Genomic DNA, 13,464 nt, shown 5'->3' on the forward strand with positions numbered 1-13,464 from the left:
GCGCCGCACGCGGCAGTGCCTGTGCTCCTGTCGCTTCCCTGCGCTTCCCCCCGCGACGCGGGCCCGCCCGCAGCAGCCTTCCCGCCACCCTCACCGGGCTTTGCTATGAACTGCCGCGGCACCCGCAGCCCGCCAGCCCCAGACACCCGGGCGATGCCGCCCCCGGCGGCAGGGGGGTGGCCGCGGGCGGCCCTCAGGCGAGCGGCCGGGCAGGGCCGGGCCGTGGCTCCGCGGGCAGGGGCGGGGGCGGGGAGGCGGCCGGGGCGGGCCGGGGCCCTAGCGCCCGCCGGGCGGCGCGGGCGGGAGGGCGGAGGAGGCGGTGGCGGAGGCGGGCTCGGCACACGCACACGCCGCTCCCGCCGTGCTCGGCTTAAATAGGGCGGCGCCGGGGGAAGCCGCGCACAGCCGTGGTCGTTGTTGCCGCTGCCGGGAGGTGAGCGGGGCTCGGGGGTGCTGTCGCCGCCGCTCGGGGATGAGGGGCGAGGCCGGGCGGTGCTGCCGCCGGCGCAGGGCCAGGGGCTGTCAGGGCCGCGCCGGCCGCAACCTGCCCGGCCGCCGCTGAGGCGGGCTGTCTGGCTCCGCCGGGGCCTGCCCGAGCCGCCGCCCGGCCCTTCGCCGCGGGGCTGGGGCGGCCTGCGCGGCCGCTGTCACCTGCGGGGCGGGCGGTCGGAGGTGAGGGGCGGCGGGTGCCGGCGGGGCGGTCCCGCTGCCTATCCCCTCCGGCTGCCTTTCTGGGGCTGCGGGGCTTTCCCTTCCGCCCCGCGGCGGGGTCAGCGTTCCCCGGAGCCGGCTTGGCTTCCCCTCGCACAAAAGCCTTCAGGAAAGCGTAGCCGGCTGTCTCCGGCCTCCCCCCGGCGCTGCGGCAGCTCCGGCGGGCAGGGCATTGTTCCGGCCCCAGCGCTGCCCTCTCCCCCGGCCCGGCCCGGCTCGGGTAAACAACCGGGGCCGCGGGGGGGTGGCCCCAGCCGGCCCCCGCGCCCGGGGAAGCCGCCCCTGCGCTGCCCGGCCGCTCAGCCCGGCAGCAGGTAGCAGGCTGGGGAGCACAGTGCTGCCTGTTAACGGGAGGGGTTTAACATTTAGTTGCTGGACCTTGTCTTCAAGTAGGTTGTTCTTACGGGTGTGAATGCGGCATGTACTTGAAGCAGATTGTTTTTTCTCTTAAGCAGTTGGGAGTGTGTATGGAAATGTCGTGTGAGGCAAACTGGCCTAAAATGGAAGGTTGAGTGACTTTGACTTTGCAGGCCTCCTCTGCTGTTAGGTAGGACTTGCAGTGCCACAGCTCTGGGATTTAGCCTGGTTACACGGTGCTTTTGTTCTAGTATGCATACATTTCTCGTTCCTGTTGAACAGGAATTGCAACACTTGAAGCCTTCTGAATTTCTAAAGGACAGGTCTCTGAGTTGTCTGGGGTATTCTAGACATCGTCTTGGAACTAGTAACCCATCTAAACATACGCCTCGCTTGGGTTTAGAGTCTGAGATATGATGGTCAGGTCCTGCAGTAGGAAAGAGTGACATCTAAAGAAACTGCTATCAAGCCCCATGGTTCTGTAGGTGGACCACAGAGCTATTCCATGTGGTGCTAACAGACTTTTGTTTTAATCCACGTTTCTTCACAGGGAACCATGCAGTCCCCTGAACCTGCTCAGGAGTATTTGTATTTGCCTCTCTGCTTTGGAACATGCTCTCAAACTCACAAGCTGAGATTTCTCAGTTTAAGAGATTTAGATCAGATTTCTTGGATCAAGAAATTCTGAGTGTAAGAAAGCATTGCATTTACTGAAAAATACCTTTTTCTCTTGCAGCAAGAGCAGTATTAATAATGCAAAAACTGAAATACAAAGTTCCTTGTGGAACCGTACTGTTATTGCCTGATTCCTTGAAGTGGAGGGATATCTAGCCTGCTTCTATTGGAATATGAAAATGTCTGAGAATGGCTGATAGGGAAAATCTAGAGCTTTTAATCACAAGTAGCTGTTGTGTGTAGTGTACTCAGTTCAAGGTCTTGAGCAAATGGCCTTAGCTTATTCTGAGGACTGCACGATTATAATGAATTTCAAAAGCAACTTCTATATTTGGTAGATGCTGCTTTACAACTACAAACCAGCCAACATCAGGTTGGAAGTAAGTCTTCAGTCCTTGAGAAGCAAACCCCCAAGTAGCCTTTTTGCTTCAAGGGCAAGTAAAAGTTGGTGTAGGTGGAAAAACAAAACCAGTAATTCAAAATGGAAGGAAAGACAACTTTGAAATGGTTATTTGGGTAACTCTTCTGTTTCTTGAGTAATGCCTCTGTAGCTGATTCTTCTACCTCATTACTCCACTAGAAATGAATACCACATGGGATGTTTTGGAGGAGATGGAGATGGGTTATACCTTCTCTGTCTTGGGTGTGTTGATCTCCAGTGGGGAAGAGCAAACGTTTTCTCTCTCTTCCCCTCCAAGAAAACACCACTTTAACTAAGGTGAGCAATAGAAGATAGTGGTAGGTTTTTGTGTTTTGTTTTTCTAAATCTTGATAATACAGTTGATTGAAATGGATAGACTCAAAAAGGCTAATGGCACATTTTTTTAATGTGCAACAGAGAAGGGGAGAGAGATTCTGGCCCAAGGGGATACATTGCTTGATAAATTGGGCTTCTGGTAGTCCAATGAATAGACTCCCTGCCACATCCTACCTCCCTGCTGTGCTAAATTACAAGTTCAGATATGTTAAATATAACCAGTGGTAACTGCAGAAATCCTCACAAATAAGAGGGGAGATGGTTTGTACATGGGTAAGTGGTTTTGCGTGGGAGTTCACAATGTCGTGTGGCTCAAGGAAGCACTGCTGTACAGCATTGACCTTTTCAGGCAGTAGGCTGAACCCTGGCTGCAGATGGAGGGGCTTGCATTTCTGCAGATCCTGCCTGACTCCTGAAACAAGGACACTTGATAACACAAGGCTTCTGCTCTCTCTTGCTGCCTTTCATGTTGGGAGTTACTAATTTACAGAGAGTAAAATAGGATAGTAAACTACCGCTTTTTGGTTAGAATTTGAATCTTAGTAGTACTGGTAGTTTGTCCAAAACTGACTGAAAACAGCTTGCATGGTGTTAAAGAGATTTAGAGGAGAAATGGTTTTTGTTTTTGTAGTTGAACTGTTTAAGGCTTATAGCAGAAGTGCATGATGTCCTCTTTGCAGAAAAGGACTTTGGTTTCCTGTATGAATTACTGTTCTTAAGCCCAGAACTCCTAAGCTTTTTAGTTTGATACTGCGTGTGCCTTGTTTCAGAAACTTGTCCTCTGCAGCTGGGCCACATTAGTAGTCTGGTGAGGATGGATTAGTTTCCTAGGAAAGCTAGAAGAAAATGCATACTATCACTGACTCTGAGGAAATACAGGGGTGCTGTAATACCTGAGGTCAAGAGGTTACTTGGTTTGTCGTAATCTTTCTTGTGATACTGGTGTTGGGAGATCACTTGGTGAACCAGTTGTTTCTTGTAAGTGCTTACTGATCTGCCCAGTCTCATAGCGTTAAGGGTTATGCCTTTTCTAAAACATCCTTCTGAATGTAAACATTATCTAGTGTGATGCAGTGTGGCTTGGTGTGCCTGACCCAGGTTGCCTTCTGCTAGACTTCAGGTGATAGAAGTATGAGTAAAACTCATTCTTGCAGATCCACAGGTGAGCACTTGAAGCATGTGTTAACTTGATGTTGCATACTGGGTTTTCTGAATAGTAGCCTTTTCCTGGGAGGAACGTAATGTGTAAGTTGTGATGATCTACTCAAGCTGTTTAATGCCACAAGAAGGCTGCTGGTTTATAGCAATTTGCTTCTATAGGGTGACTTTCATCTAAACTGTATTTGAACTGTGGTTAAATTAACAGAGTAGTGCCATAATATACTTGCAAATCAGAGTTGTAGGGATGCAATTCTGATGGATAGTAATTTAGGCTGCAAAATCAATATTTGTAAGTATCTTTTGTGGTCTTTGAGGATGAAAAACCAATAAGACAGTTTTAGTGACTTGTGTGTGTATAGACATGGATCAAAGGAAACTTAAATTGATCACTGTCTCAAAGGTTTTAGTGGGAGGTATTGGTTTTCCTTAATATACAGGGTTACCAAGTGCTGCTGGAGGACTGTAATTTCACAAAAGGCATTGAGCAGGTTCTTGTCATGTGGTTCAGCTCCTGAACTTGAATAGACTCCAGTGACCTCACTGGTGTGCACTCAAATTACTTGTTGGACACCATTAAGAGGCAAGAATCCAGCTGTTGTTCCATTTGATTGCAGGAGGATTGCAGCCAAACGTCTGAAGACAGGGCTGTGACTTTCCTTGCAGATGGGGAGCAGAGCCTCGACACATCAGTATTGGATGTAGTGTTCTTTAAAGGTTGCAGCAAGCATCTTAACTTCAGTTGCAGCTTATGAAGTAAATCACCATGGGCAACTGATGAGGCTGAATCCAGCTTGTAGGCTGCTTCCCTCCAGTCCTGCCTTGTCCCACATATAGAAAGATAAACTGAACCAGAAGAGGCAACCTGAACCACTGCATGATGCCTTGTGGTTGCTCAGAGCCAGACTGGGTGGGCTGAAGGGGACTGGAGGTGGGGGTTAAATATTAAGGATCTGCTGGTTCCTCTCTGCATGGGATGGGTTCCTCACTAACAGCTTTTTAGTTCCTCCCTCTTTACTATTGCAGGAAAGTGAATCTATCAGTTAGTGCTTTAAAAGGAGGGCTTATAGCTCTGAAGCCTGGTTGGGCCATCTAGGTGATTATGGGTAAGATGAGATATTTAGTTTTTTAATTGGGTGAGGGGTGGGTGGAAGAGGAGGGCAGACTAGTAAATTAGTTCAACAGTATCTGGTTTGTTCAGCGAAGTCCTTTGTAGCTAAGGAGAGACTGGCATGTCATACATGACATGCCAGGCTGTACCACAGGAGAGATCTTGCTGTTGTATTCATGTTGTACAAGGATTAAAGTGAGGATTCTCCTTCAGGTCTCAATTACCTAAGCTCCTTTGCTGTATCTTGAGGGTGGCTGTGGTTTCCTTGCTGGTTACAGTTTGGCTCTGTCACAGGTGGTTGCAAGATCTCAGTGAAGTTTACTGCCTTGACTGTCAGGGCAGGGGGAGAAAATCCTGGAAGGACTTGCATGCAAGTTTGGAATTGCATGCTTAAGGTGTGGTATTACAACAGTCCATCCCTTTTGCCATCTGTGCTGTCTTCTTTCCTTCTGGGAGCTAATGGCTATCTGGTCATCCAGACAAGAGTTGATCTAGCTGAAGGCTAGCATCAGAACTAACCCAGGAAAAGGGTGTTTGCTAGGTCATCTCCCTAATGTGGCTGCACAACCAGATGAGTCCCTGGCCAGTGCGAAGAGGGTTGTGGGAGCACGTATCTGGGACAGGTTGGACCGACTCAAATTTAAGCTGATTGCAAATGCACTCTGAGATTAGGATTATGTATTTTATTCAGACAAAAGGATTTATCTTGTTAATAGCCGAAGCTATTTGTTGCATCCTCTTTTATACTCAATAAAGGATCTAGAACATGATTCTGCACTTGCTCTTTCAAAGGATGAGTGGAGAAAGACTTAAGTAGAACAGAGATCTGTGGGAGCTGTGCAGTGTAATCTGTAACAGTAAGAAAACAACAAACTGCAATGTCAAGTAGCTGTCAGGATAACTCAAAGGTATATGGGTGGCTGATCCCCTGTTCCAACATATCATAGTGAAAACATCTTAGTGCCATATTGCTGATAATAAGAGATAGGCAACTTGTAGGTTTCTCGTGCGTGCAAGAGGCTGTAGAAATAACACAGCCGCTTTTACACCATGTGGTGGACCTGCCTTCATGGCAGGCCACTGCAGTGCTAGTGTGCTGTTCATCTAAATATTAGGATAGAGAGGAAGAGGCCATTGGTTCTTGGGGTTGTTTTCTTTGCAATACAGAAGCTGACGGCTGCTCTCCTGTTCTCTTCTGTTGCACTCGAATGATGTCTGCTATGGATAGACAATAGGCAGACTGCTGCCTGCTGTAAATAGCCCATTGTATGCTGAGAGTAGGAGCAGGAGCAGCAAAGAACGGAGTCGTCCTGCCAGCTTGGGTCATTGCCTTGAGATACTGGCTCTGCTGTAACGAATGAATCTTGGGTGCTGTGGGATGTGCGTGTGTGTGAGCAGGGAGAGCTGGCTTTGTCTGAGCATACAGAACTCCTTAACTGAATTGATAGGATGAGTTCAGAAGGATGCTTTCATGGGCTGGGTTTTGGGAACTACTGTTTCTGTCTGTGGAGGTGGCAAGGACAGGTAGTTGTCTCTAAAGCAGTTTTGCCCGGTTAATAAAACCACTTTCCCATGTCTGTCTAGTATTGTTTCTAAACCTACAAACAAACCAAGGTCTACTGGTTGTATTGAGGAAGAAGACCTGCACTGAGGCAGAGTTTGAGTCCGTTCCTTGCGGTCCAGATCCTCTCTGGATGAGAAGCAATTGCAGGACCTGAGTTTGTCAAGAGAACATGGCTTTTGCTTGTCTTGAGTAAGCAGATTTAGCTGGGTCCTTCCTTGAGGAAAAGGACTGAAAGCCAGATCCTGGCTCCACTGGGAAGATCTTTGTGTCTCAGTCTGAAGGCTCTAAACTGCCCTCCTTGGTCGTGGTAAAGACCCTGAATGTCTGATGTAATTGGAGCATGATAAATACAGAGATGGATCTAAGAAGACTGTGAGGCATTGAAGCGACCTTTCTTGATGGGGCATATTTGGATGCATATGTTAATGTGAATTTATTCTCCTGGTTGCATCTGGCTTTGTCTTAAATACAGAAAACAAGAGTTGATACGACTTAGCAGGTAGTGTTAAAGCTAGAAATTGCTTAGTCTTGCAGAAAAGTCTGTAACATTGTTTTTTGTGCTAATGAGGCAGAAGGTATAATAAAAAAGTCATCCTTCAATATAAATGTAAGCAATAAATGTATCATCATGTAACTGATAACTTGTGTTATAACTGCTCAAGAAAGGTTTTATGTTACAGACTGCTCTACAAACAACCGGTGAAGGAAGTGAAAAGTAGTGGTGTGCATCTTTCTTTTCACCTAGGCTCAAATCATAGCAGCTCCTTGACTACAATGGGACTCTTATGTGAATGAAATGATCATATTTACTTCAGTTCTTGTTAGCTGTAATGGCACCCCAGCCTTTTGAAAGAGTAATTCTCTAATTAGATTGCATTCCTAAATCATATAGTGTGTGTGCAGAACACATCATGACTAATGCAGAGAGGAAAGCATGTATCTGTTGTTTTAAAGGTCAGAGGCGCTTACTGTGGGGCTTGAGGAGGAAAGAGCTAAGTTTGCTCTTAGCCTTTACACTATAGCCCCTTTTTTTCTAGTTTCATAACATGGTGTCTATGATATACACAAAATACATATGAACTTGTAAGCCAAGACTTCCTTGTTGGAACGACTTTTTATTCTTACTGTTCATCTGTGTATATTAAATTAAGAGGTAGTTTTTATGCCTGCAATGCTAATGAGCATGATTTGATGCATAAAAGGCAACAGCATGGTAATCCTAACTATTGAGTCAGTAATTAAGAGGTTCCTTGTTTCAGTTCTTCTCTACCTTCTATTACTACCACCTGATGTGTTGTGGATTTTGAGTATAGTCTGCTGTGTATCACAGTGCAAATAATCAAAAGGCATTTCTGTAGTGGCCCTGCACTGTGTATCTAGGTGATGTGGCCCTGTACCCTGAGGCTATGCTATAAAGGAATAGCGTGGGGGAGAGGGCAGTGCCTGCAGGCTGGGAAGTGCTCCATGGATCTGGGACCTTTCCAGAGATGGAACTTGATTCCATCCTGACACTGCCCCCGTCCATGACCTTACTTCAGCCTGTCCTTCTGCTAACATTGTGAAACCATAGGCCCTTTGAACTAATTTTATGGCTTTTTTGCTCTCTAGCAAATCCTTGTCCAAATACTGGTTAGACTTTCTGTGAACTGGACAACTCTTCTGGTTGCCTGGTTGAGTAACTGATTGCAGCAGTAAAGATTTCAAGGGCAGACTGTAAACTAGAGATTTTCCTGTAGAAATGTGAAATTTTAGCCTAGTATAGTTGGTCTTGAAACTAATAAGCATATAATTCTGCCTGTTTGGATTTCAGCATCTCCTACGCTGCCATCCTGCAGTGGTCTATTGTTACCCAGTGTGTTCCAGCTATTTAAACACATATTTTGACGTTCTTTAGGTCCTTTGTTTAATTTTATTGTCCATAGGAAATGGCCGGACCTAAATTATATGAGTAAGTACATCTCGTCCCTTCAAGCAAGCAGGAAAGCGTTGCTTCCCCCTACCAGACCCCACCAGTGGCCACTGTCAGCCGTCCCTGGGTGGCAGGAGGCTGAGCTGGTGACAGGCGCCTGTGAGTGCTGCTGCCAGCCGGGCAGGCAGGGTGGGTGGGCAGGGCAGGCAGGGTGGGCAGGCGCCCTTCAGCTGGTGGGCGGTGGGGTGACTGGGTGCGGGTTGCCATTGGCCCCGGGCAGGCAGGCTGCCTGCCGCTTACCTCTCACCTAGTGGGCAGGAGCTGGTGGGTCTGGCATGTGACAAACGTCCCGGGAGACCTTGGCTGTAGAGGAGAGCACCAGCTGAGCTGACTGCAATCCCTTTTTTCCATGGCTGGTTCTTGCTGTGGAATGAATATCCATGACGGCGAGCGCTGGCAGGGAGCAGCTCCTTTCAGCTCTTCCTTCTGTGTGAACGTGACAAATCAAGTGTGCTTCCTGTGCTTGATTGTATTGCTGTGTGCTGCTGCCTTGGGCCTCCTTAGATACTGCTTTAGTCTGCCTCATGATCAGAGATGAATTGCTGGCATGGTGCTGCGTGAAATAGGAAGCTTGCTAGTGTAGAGGAGCTATGGGAGGATACCAGCTTTGAAGGCAGCTTGCTGTAGTGAGCTTTCTGTGTGTGATTGGAGGGAAAGTAGAAAGAGGAAGAGTTTACTGGATTTAAGAGATGAAAAATCCTGCTCCTGCTATGCTATTATAGGATTAGGATGCTCTCTGTTACATTAATGAAGGCAAGTTAACATTTTTACAGCCCTGCCCTCCCTCTCCCAGACTTCCCTGTTTGATACTTACCGTTTAAACAGTTTTATAGTACAGCTACTCTACAAATAACTATTTTGCGTTTGTGAAATGCTGTTCTTCAAAAAAATAAGTCAAAAGTTTTGTTAAAATGCAGTGTCTGTTAAAAGCAATATTAAAACCCTGAAGAAATAGCCTCCTGTCAGCTCTACCTGTTCTGGAGTATGAACCAGTAATTGCTTGCTTACTTAATTGCAGTACAGAAGTCTAAAGGTATTGCCTGCCTGGTGGCAGATCAAATTATTTTGATAGCGGGAAGCCAGAAGGACAAAGCATACATCCTTCTACCACAACAACAGTGAATGGAAAGGGGATTTAAAATCTTTGTGTGTAACTTTCTTTCATATCAACAGATTCCAGCATTGGGATAACCACGCTGAACTACAATGCAAGCACATGAATTGTTTAGACACCTACGAATGCCAGAACTTGGGGATGTCAGACAGTATGTGCGCACTCTTCCGACAAATACGCTGATGGGCTTCGGTGCTTTCGCAGCTCTCACGACATACTGGTATGCAACAAGACCGAAAGCACTAAAACCACCATGTGATTTAGCAATGCAGTCTGTGGAAGTAGAGGTGAGTGTTGCTTGATGGATGCTGCTGTTCATTGAATTTTGAAGCCTAAAGGTGGCATTGAGAGAGATCAAGGGCTGATTTACATAAGAGTGTTTCTAAACTTGTAGTGTGGGGGGAATACATTTCGGGGCATGTTTTGTTTTTTTCTGAAATATGGCTTGAACTCAGCTTTTTGGCTTTCTGAATTTGAAAAGCGGTTTGAGGGTTGCGATCATAGTGGTAATAACTAGCATGGGAGAAGACTGAGCTGAGAAAACTGAGCTTCTGATCTGACTGTTGGCAGGAAACTTGTGCATGTTAGAATTGGCACAGTGTAGTTTTCAATTCCTGGCCATGTGTTTAGGTGATGTCTTGGGGACAGAGTATGTGTGCTGGTGTATAGTGATGAGGCTAATACTTTTCTGTTACAATATTTAGTTTATAATAGCTGACAGATGAGATTTTATATTGGGTTACAAGCATGAAGATGGTACTAACTGTCCTCAAATGATCTGTGGAAAGATATATTAGTCCTGCTGAGAGATCCTAGCCATAGAGTAAGTTGAAATTAAAGCAACCACCTGCTAAACTTTGGATATGCTAACTTTGCTTTTGTCTTATGCTCTTTAGAGGCAGACAGAGTTGCTGTCAGGTGGTGGTTTTTTTTAATTGTGAAATCAAATATGGAAACAGTCTGACTGATAGGAACTGTTGCTTAGAAGCAAACATAGACAACTGATTACATGGCTGGGGTTTCCTGAGCAGCAGTTATATCAATTCTCCTGTTCACTACAGAGTCAAGATTTTACTGCTTATTTCATTCTTTCAAGAGTGCCTCTTTCTTCAGGGTAGACAAGGTGTTTCCTCCTTTTAAAGGAAGGAGATGGCTTTGAAAAGTGGTGATCTTCAAGGGAGATACTTAAAAAATGTAGTACTGTAAGGCTGACAGTTTCTTGCATTATTCTTGATAGTCAGAAACTACCATTATAGATTTTTTTAAATATATACTTGCAACTGAAGTCTCCCTTTACGGCATGTTCCTCTCTGTGTGTAGACTGTTGTGATCTAGTTGTCCTTATCAGATGCAATTAACATGGCTTCTTGTTGTAGAGCATGTGTGTAGATGTGGCTACAAACAAGAAGAGTAGATGTGGCTACAAAGTGATGTAAACAAATGTGGCAGAGCAGTTTGAAATTTACAGTAGGTAAAGTGTCATGAACTTTAGCAAAGCAAACTCCTGCCATAGCCTCAAATCAGGCACTTTCTTTGCAATGTTTCATGATACTGAGATTGAAGAATGAAACATTAGTTGGGTCGTCCATTCAAAAGTTTAGTTAGTACCATTTATTTCCTTCTTCCCAGTATGGTATACAGTAAGCTTACTGACACATCATGTTACTATAGCAAGTAATGGTCTGTTATTAGAAGTACACAAAGGGGAAACAAAAATATGCTCTGGCAATGTGATAATTGCCAGAAATACAAGGAGTGTGTAGAGTAAGGATCCAGAGGTTAAATCTTGCTTCTCTTGATGAGGTTTCCCAATCTGGACTGCAGCCACTTAGACAGTGGGTGGAATAGTCTTGTAGAGCAGCACGTTTTAAACTAGCAGTAAAAGCTTTCCAGCTGTGGGTGGCCTCACTAGTCAGTATAGACTTCAGCAGATCTGGGGGGCTTTGCATTGGAAGATGATAAAACAGTGGCTCTTAACTGTCCATAAAACCAGTGACAAATGCTTATTTGCTTGAGATTTTTGGCAGCAGGCTCAGTTCACTGCCTTTACCTCTTCAAGCTAAATAGTTTGTCACAGCTGGATTCTGTGTTTGCTCAACACAGCTGGCTTTCAGTTTGAAATCATTGTTTGGTAGTATGAGACATCATTAAACTACTTAATGCATCATTGATCCATATTGTACCAATTAACATCAGCTGTCTGAGCAGAGTAAGATGGGTATAACAGCATTATTTCTCATTGCCTCTTCAGAAAATACATATTGCTAGGAAGACTGACCAGTAGTAAAACTTAAATGAAAAACAGCTGAGTGTTAGCATGTCTTGGTGATGAGAGCTCAAACTTTGAGAACATGTTGAAATGAGTAAGATCTATGCAGTTTTGTTTACTGACAGTTCAGATACAGCCCCTAATGTTGTAAACTGTACCAAGCTGTAATCAAATGAGAATGTATGTTTTGAAGCAAGTTTCAAGTGTCTCTTAGAATTGGTACTTTTATAACAGTAACAAGAATATGATATAGTGCTTGTGATTCAGTTTCTCACTACATTTTGCTTAGAATTTCACTTTGCTTACTCCATTCTCTTCTACATGTTAAGATGGGTTGTCACTTCCACAGAAGAAAAATAGCAAACACTGCTCTCAAATTATGTCTTTAACATTTTTTTTTCCTGCCTAAGTGATACAATATAAAAAGGTCTAGGGATTAAGCAATGTGCTCCAAAAAGACATGGCAGAAAGCAATTATTTACTGTTTTAATATCTAATCTACGTGTTCATTAAAGATAACAATTTTGAACTATAAATAAGCTTCTGCTTAATTCTTACTTGTGACTTACTTCCTTGGCTTCTAACAAAGTTAAATGAAGTCAGAGACTGGAGTAGGGTTTCTACATTTTCTGATAATAAATTTTCATAACTATATGGGAAGAAAGTTCCTATTTACTGTTGTTACAGGTCACTTTCTGTCTCTGGAAAACTTTGGTTTGGTAGGCCAGTGCCCAGTGACGCATTTTAACAATCACTGAACATAAAGATTGCACGTTTAGTTGAGTATCGGTATAAAGAGTTACTGAAAGTATCAGCTCTCCTAGAGTAGATGCCAATATTAAAAGGTGTGGAGTATGATCTTTAAAGTATGCATACTACAGTTACATTTCACTGAAAGAAACTCTCTTGTCTTCAAAGCTCCCAACCTGATCCCTTTTCGGGGGAACTTCTCAGAGGTACAGGTGAAAATCTTTCAGAATTCACTTGAATCCCGTCTCAGTAGGACAGGAGACAAGATTAGTGAAGTGATTCTAAATAAAGTCTGACTAGTGCAAGACTGCATTGCTGAGACTCATAGAGCATGAATAAGTATAGCATATTGTTAAGAATTTCAGTGCTACAGTGATGATAGAAATAGGGCATTAGTCCTGTGTTTTGCAAAGCTTGTGCACCCTTAATGTCTGTAGTTGTAAGCTCATCTGGATGTCTGCTTGTAGATTGCTCTTCCTACTGGTGACTGACAGCAGAACAACTTTGGCTTTTGATTTGAGTGCAGGTATATGGCTGTGAAATATATCAAATCTTGCTTTAAAAACCCAAAGCCTTCTATTTGGCTCAAGTTCTGCTAAAGCGTGTAGAAGGACAGGATATAAATAAACACTAGGATATCAGTATTTTCTAGCAGTAAGAGTTTGACTGACTTTTTTTCTTAAGAAAAGCCATTCAAGTATGGAGAGAGGTATTCAACTCATGAAAACTTTTAAACCTACTTATATTCTCCTGATACATTACCAGAACTCTAGTTTGCCCAGTCTTTCAAGAATCATTTGATTAGACATGTGCTTGTCTCCCTATTAAGTGATCAGTTTTAGCTGTTGCGTGCTTACCCAGGGATTAGCATGCTCAAAATTATATGATTGGTCTGAAAACTCTAGTTTATATTTCTTGCTGCTTAGAATATGCATGTTGGTGACCTAAGCATGCCTTGGTATACTTTCCCTCCTAGGAAAATGGAAATTGGGTCTCTTGCCTCTGAGGCATTATTGAGCCAACAGCGTG

At 44.7% G+C, this 13,464-nt stretch overlaps 1 protein-coding gene across 1 annotated transcript in view; it reads left to right on the forward strand.

Moving 5' to 3' along the window:
- The first annotated feature begins 322 nt into the window (after positions 1–322).
- The window catches only part of ACSL1 (acyl-CoA synthetase long chain family member 1), a 40,891-nt gene continuing 27,749 nt past the window's right edge, over positions 323–13,464 (forward strand). Inside the window, exons 1-2 of the mRNA XM_074866390.1 lie at positions 323–433; positions 9,476–9,703. Of these exons, the coding sequence (XP_074722491.1) occupies positions 9,509–9,703 (195 nt within the window). The 5' untranslated portion in view covers positions 323–433; positions 9,476–9,508. The remainder of the gene's footprint in view (positions 434–9,475; positions 9,704–13,464) is intronic.

This window comes from Strix uralensis, chromosome 4 (assembly GCF_047716275.1).
Source record: "Strix uralensis isolate ZFMK-TIS-50842 chromosome 4, bStrUra1, whole genome shotgun sequence".
In the NCBI taxonomy this organism is placed as follows: domain Eukaryota; kingdom Metazoa; phylum Chordata; class Aves; order Strigiformes; family Strigidae; genus Strix; species Strix uralensis.